The sequence below is a fragment of the Cariama cristata genome, unplaced genomic scaffold (genome assembly GCF_000690535.1).
Source record: "Cariama cristata isolate BGI_N322 unplaced genomic scaffold, ASM69053v1 scaffold15623, whole genome shotgun sequence".
Taxonomy (NCBI): domain Eukaryota; kingdom Metazoa; phylum Chordata; class Aves; order Cariamiformes; family Cariamidae; genus Cariama; species Cariama cristata.
The window spans coordinates 1896-8427 of NW_009607942.1; the positions used below are offsets into that span (position 1 = coordinate 1896).

General features: G+C 51.3%; 1 protein-coding gene across 1 annotated transcript in view; it reads left to right on the forward strand.

Annotated features, from left to right (window-relative positions):
- Positions 1-904, forward strand: part of LOC104159124 (formin-like protein 1) — a gene marked incomplete at its 5' end in the record, with an annotated part of 2274 nt that extends 1370 nt beyond the window's left edge. The window contains 2 exons of the mRNA XM_009696945.1: positions 3-48; positions 801-904. Coding sequence (XP_009695247.1) covers positions 3-48; positions 801-904 — 150 coding nt within the window. The remainder of the gene's footprint in view (positions 1-2; positions 49-800) is intronic.
- Between the last annotated feature and the right edge of the window lie 5628 nt (positions 905-6532).

Below are 6532 nucleotides of genomic sequence, written 5' to 3' on the forward strand. Positions count from 1 at the left end.
CGCTCATCTACGAAGGCAAAGACGGGGCCATCGAGGATATTATTTCAGGTGAGAGATTATTTCAGGTGAGCGGGTGGGCGTCCCCCCTGCAGCAGACCCAGCGCTTGGTGCCAGCAGGGAGACCCTCGGTGATGGGGGACTGGGGGGAGCTGTCACAAAAAAAAAAAACCCCATTGTGGGGACCAAACCCACCTGTAGCACCTTCCCATCCCCTGCGGCAAAGATGTCGAGAGGTCTCTGCCATATCTCATAGCTCTTCCTCCTCTTCTGCTTCTTCCTCCTTTCTCCTCCTCCTCCTCGCTATCTCTCTCTGGATTGCTCTGCTCAGCTTTGAAAACTGTTCCTTTCACGGCCCGGACGGGCAAGCGCTCGTCCCGGCTCTTCTGCGACGTGAGCTTCAACGAGGAGAGTCCTCTGTAGGTAACGTGGGGGCAGCCGGGCTGGGGCACCGCGCAGGCAGGGGCTGCCAGACTTTGCCACCCCCCTGGGTTTCTGGGCCCATCGTCACCTCCAGCTGCGTGGCAAATCGGCCACAGTCTGCCCCACGTGGAAAACCAAACCCAGAGGCACCACGGCATCAGCCCCACAGCACTGAAAAAGTCGAGGGATGGGGGTCCCACAGGCTGCTTGGTCGTAGCCGCTCCTTCTGTCTTTGCATGCAGTGGGTCGGGCTTCTCCTGCGCACCCCTGTACCCAAATGGGGTGACTGCTGGGTGGCGGTGGTGGGGTGACTGGGTCCCAGCCTTTGCCGGGGCGAGCAGGCGGAGCTCATCCAGCCTCTGCGCTTTCTCCCGGTGCAGATCTACGGAACAATCCCTACCGGCGTGCAGACAAGGGCCGCGGCAGTGCCAAGAAACGGGCTGCGGGGCAAAGCCTGCAGGTGATGCCAGACATCTCGCTGTGACCAGCGCTGTCCCTGCAGCTGCCAGGACTGGCTCAGGACCATCCTCCAGATGGGACCGCAGGACATCAACCCACCGGCCCAGGATGATGTGGGGTGGAGGGATGGTGCCTGCTCCTAGCTGCTCCAGCCGCTTAGCGACACCCCGCATGCCCTTGGGTCCGGTGCAGGGATTCCCCGGTGCTTGCTTAGCAATGCCTCCGAGCTCCTCTCCTCCAGGCTGGCAGGGCTGGGGGAACCTCCTGGTGCTGGGCAGGGAGGAGGGGAGCACAGAAAGGGCCCCAAATTGTCCTGGAAGGAAAAGAAGGGCTGCCCCATCCCTACCCCAGAGCTGCTCCATCGCACGCCTGTCTCACTGGCGTGCCCCACTCTTCAGCTTGCTGGTGCCTTTGATTTCCCGCTGCAGGAGGGGTGGGGGGTTGTACACCGGGGCCGCAGCGGTCCCTGAACATCTCCCCCATCTCTCTGAGATCCGAGCTCTCCCACCGCAGAGCCCAGCAGCCACGGGCTGCGTCTCCTCTCCAGCAAGGAGCCTGCTGCAAAGATCCCACCCTGGGCACTTCCCATACCCCAGGAGCTGGCAGGGGTGCTATTTTACAGTGATTTTTATATGTCTTCCTTAAAATTTCTCTGTGCTATGGGAGCGGGGACTGGAACATCCATAAAAGGGGTCTCCCCAGGATCCTAAGGCTGCAGTGGATCTGTTCCTTGCCGCAGGGGAGGCTCTGTAGCTACAACAGTGAGCAGCAGGGTCAAGGATTTACCGTGCTCGAGTCCCTGCAAGGCGATACCTAACTCTGCCCTCGCCGTCGGGGCTGGAGCCTCTCGGAGACAGCAGTGACCGTCAGCCCTCGGGGAGCACCAGGCTGCTCCCCGTCAGCCAGGAGTCGCAGGACGCGACGTGCAGCGGGTGCTAAGCAGCCTCCAGCCCTCGCAGCAAACACCACGATCCCAAAACGCTGCAGGGTCACTGCTGAAATCACACAGGACGAAGAGGCCAGAGCGCTGCACAAGTCTCCAAATAACGCACTGGACTCAATTCCTTCCCCTGCCCTGCTGCTGCTGCTGAGTAAATCCAAACCATGCACTATCGCAATTAACTTGTTAATGCGTTTCCTTCGTTAAATGGCCCCTGCGAGGACACGTAGCTGTCGTACATTCTCGTTAGCCCCAGCTTTTAGCCCAGGGTAAGTCCTCGCTGTAAGTCAAAGCAGCGATCGCTTCCTGCTGTAATTAATTAAGACGCTCAGCGCCAACCGGCTCACTATCACACACAAGTTCAGAGGGGAGAGAAGGGAAATGAATGTGTAACTTATAAATGCCTTTAAGCCAGAAATGTGAAAACATTAACTGCTACTTTGTATACATTATTTTTATATACCTTAACCTCAAGTAGAACTGGTAATAAATGGACTCTAAGGGTAAAGCTCTTGTCTGTGAGAAGGGGTGAAGCTTTGCACGGGCGGGTGATGGTGCGCTGGATGGATGGAGGGAAGGAGGGAGGGATGCAAAAAACGCTCGTTGCTCCGCTAACAAAGTGGTATCTCCTGTGTAAGGAGCAGCTGCCAGGAGCGGTGGCCATGCTCCTTTGAGCATTTTTAAGCAGAAGACGTATTTCTGACTTGCCCATGACTGCAGCTGGGGATAGGGTAACTTCAAGGCTCTGCTCAGCCCTGCAGCTCCTTCCAGGACTGGCAGCCTCTAGGCAGGCGTGATCCAAGGGCTGAAAACGTGAGGAATGAGTGTCACGGGACACCAGAAAGGAAAAAACAGGGGCAGTCCTACTTCTCACCTCACAAGCGTCCTTAAGGAGAAGGCTACAGCATGGAGGAGCCGAGGGCTCATGGAGAGGCCAAATCCAGCACAAAGGTCCAGGACAAAGGCCCACCATGAGCTATTGTACCCTGCTGCTCAGCTGGGCTGTCCTCAGAGACAAGAGGTGATCCAACTGATCCTATCTGATCCATATCTTTACAGGGAAGGCTAGTGACAAAACACCCACCTTGGTTTTGATTTAACAGAAATGCACCACCGAAGCGGAGACAAACAGCTCCTGCGCCAACAGTGAAAGGTGTGGGTGAATCTCCAGAGCTCTGCCTAACCTGGTACCTCTGGATCCCAGACTGACTTTTGCACCATCAAGGGGAAGATTCGGCAGCTCCCAGTACAGTAAATTCCTCCGCCTGCAATGGAACAGGAGGAAAAGGGACTATCTGCTTGGAAAGAGAGAGAGACGCCAGTATATTTACCAAATTCTGTGCTCAGATCCATCCAAATTCTTGCTGCCTCTTCATACCCAGAAATGACTTCTCCCTGCATCCCCCAAAACCAAGGGGAATATACAATATATAACAGAGTTTAATCAGACCAGGGTTCCCTTCTTGAAAAATGTCTTATTCAGCACCATTGTCTTGTTATCCTGGAGAGCATGTCAAACCACTAGCAATGAGAATGAAGAATCTTTTTTTCCAGCTTTATTTTTTTTTTCCCTGTGAAAATGCAGGTCAAAAATATTAATTTCAAGAAATCACAGTTTTATAAAGTGTCATTCGTTCAATACAAGCTAGTCATTCCATTGCCTTCACCCACGCCAGTACTGCCCATCCCAAAGAGATTATCAGCTTCACATTGCTTTGCCAACAGTGATTTTTCCAGACTTTCGGAAGGAGCTACACGATAAGCCATCTGTGTTTATCACTCCTACTCCTATTTGTCCTCCCTACCTTGAACTGGGGTTCTGTCCTAAAGACTAATTACGTTATTATACACAGTTTCAGCTCAATTGTAATGTGGATAACGAAAAGCTTTCCTGACTTTCTCTTCTGTCAGTATTGCACAGCCAGCCTTGGTCTGGAAGCTGAACTTTTTATGCTTGTCACAGCAAAAATGACCAGTCAAATTAGGAGGAAACCGTCCTGGCAGCAGGAGAGAGTCGAGAAGATCTCAAGCTGGTAGGTAGCAAAAACATGAAAACCCTGGAGATACTCCTGAGAGAAGAACCACATTTCAGGACAGTAAAAAAGCACCAGTTATTTGTGGTATTAGCCAAAGTGTTTTTCCCATTTGGCAGGGACTGCTGACACCACAGCCCGCTTGTCTGGCTGGCTGTTTCATGTAAAAGATTTGTTAAATGGAAATCTGCAGCCTCACTTTCTCACTTGAGGTGGCAGCAAAATAGGATTGAAGGTTTTGGACAAAATGAACTGGATGGAGATACTGGCTAATGCTGGTGTGAGAGTAGGGGAGAACACGGACATCTCCATCTACCCACCAAAGACATTCTGGGTTCGCAAAGGTTTCCTGCCTTTCACCCATTCGTGTAGGTGCCCTGAGGTGAACGTTAATGCTATAGATGAAGTGTAAAGCTCAGAAATCCTGCAAACAAAGGGCTGCTGCATCCTGCCCGACTGCGCGGCAGAACCTGAGTCTAACACCGATGTACAAAACCGTACACCTGTACATCGAAGCATTTTGCAGACAACAGTCAAAGCCACGAGATGTGGCCTTTGGGAAGGGAACAGACCATGCTTTCGTATTGACATATCACCAACAGCAATGTGTCACATTGACTCTTCTTAGAAACAACCAACAGGTTTTTCTCCTCCCTCCCTCCCCTCAGAGGAAGCCTAGGCAGGGTGCCAGGCGTGGGGAGTTTGGCTGCTGCACTGACCATGTGCTTGGGAGCTCCTGGGAACCCTGGAGAGGCATTTTGATCCTTCCTGCTCCAGAGCTTACAATTCTTAGTAGTTTGTGGCATCTGAAAAAAACAGAAATCGAGCCAACCTACCCATTGCCCCCCACTCCTTCCTGGAAGACATGTGCGTAATGTGTTCATTGTTTACTAAAAAGACTCTTAATGTGGCATTTCGGATATAATTAGGTGCCTATTTTGGACAATGTATTAAGTGCTTTAGAACAAAAAGTGCTATAAAAACTATACCCATAGTGGTGACAGGTTTAATATTTCTTCAAGAGTTCCACTTTTTCATTACATCACAACTTTGGTTTTCTGATGAGGGATGTCACTGCCTAGTGTATCAAAACCAGCCGATGTTCTGGAAGACCAAAGGGCAAGAGTATCAGTTGCTTAAGGAGCATTGGTCCTCAAAAAGGGAGGCACAGAGTCTAACTTTTCCCAGCTTTTTTTCTAAGTGAACTTCACTTGAGAAAACTGCCAACATTCCTGCCCCATTGTGTCCTCCAGAACCAGCATGGATCTGGCAGGGCCTGCCTTGCTTTTTGGGAGCAGTTTCTTTATTCAGCCTGGACATAGATAGCCCCTGCTCAGAGGCCACTGCAGTTACAGTACTCTGGAAGAGCAACTGCACACCGTCAAGTGTGTGATTTCCAGGTGTGCAAGGACTTTGAGCAGTGCTGAACAAGTACACTCATAGTTTACACCTCCCTCTGGTTTTTTTCCTGGGTTATAGAAGGGCTAGCAACACCTGCCCATCTGAATTTCACCCATGCAGTTTCAGTATACTCCAAACAATTCACAAATCAGTAAAAAAAAAAAGAAAGCTCAAAGCTTAAGGCATTCTGGGCCCAGCCACCCATCCCACTCCGTTAATGTATTCTGAAATAAGGAGAGCAGTATGAAGCCTTGTGCCAGTCCATCAGTGCTAGCGAAGACAGGCTAAGCTAACACACCACACAGAACTGGGGCACCGACCTCCAGCAGAAGGGACCGAGTGGCCGGCTGGGTTGATAGCTAGAAGTGAGATTTTTATTTTTATAAACGCTGCAGCAAAATTCAGACCTTGTCTGAGCTGAGCCGCCGTCCCTTCTCCCTCCAGGGCGAGCTGCCTGGATGGGACAGTTCATGTGAAGTCCCAAGTGTGCGGTGGAAACAGGATGGAGGAATACAATCTCTCCAGCCTGCCCACCAAGGAACACCATACCCTCATCCTGCCCTACCTGCCAGACAATGTCGGCAGCAACACCAGAGAGAGAGCACCTGCTCCTAAGTTGGGGCAGAGACTTGAAGATGAGAGCTGCAAGCAAAGCTCTTTCTGGGAACAAAGTTCTTTTCTGATTCAAGAAGGAAATGTCTGCGGGGAAGGGTGGGAGGTGAAACCAAAAACCCAGCTAGTTACTGCTGTCGATTTTCCCCATGCAAAAGGCCTGAGGTAAAGATGATGCTACCCAAAGCCTACAGAAACGTTAAGTTTTTCCTCCAGCCAGAAGAAAGTTGGCCAGCTCCCCTCGGCACAACCAACCACAGCCGCACTGAAGATACCCAACCTCCTCCTTTGGGCAAGCCCAGCAACTACCGGCTTCACCCCAGAGGCTGAGCAACAGGAGTTCTCATCCAATCCCCCTGTTCTCCTGAAAAGCACAATCGCATTCCTCTGAAAAGCAGGAATTTCCACCCACCATTCTCAAGCTCAACCTAACACTCACACCCAAAACAAGTAATTCCCACTGTTCTGGGGAACATCTAAGCTCAGGACATGTTTTGGAACTGGATCAGAACAGACAACAGAAGTGAGGCCCGAGAGCAGTGAAAAAAAAAAACCGCTATCCTACTTCAGCACAAAACACCAGCAACTGCACTTGGTGCTCCATGGCAGGGGTGGTTGGAAGCTTTTGCAATTCCTTCTTTCAACAAGGTAAAAACCTCCAAAACAG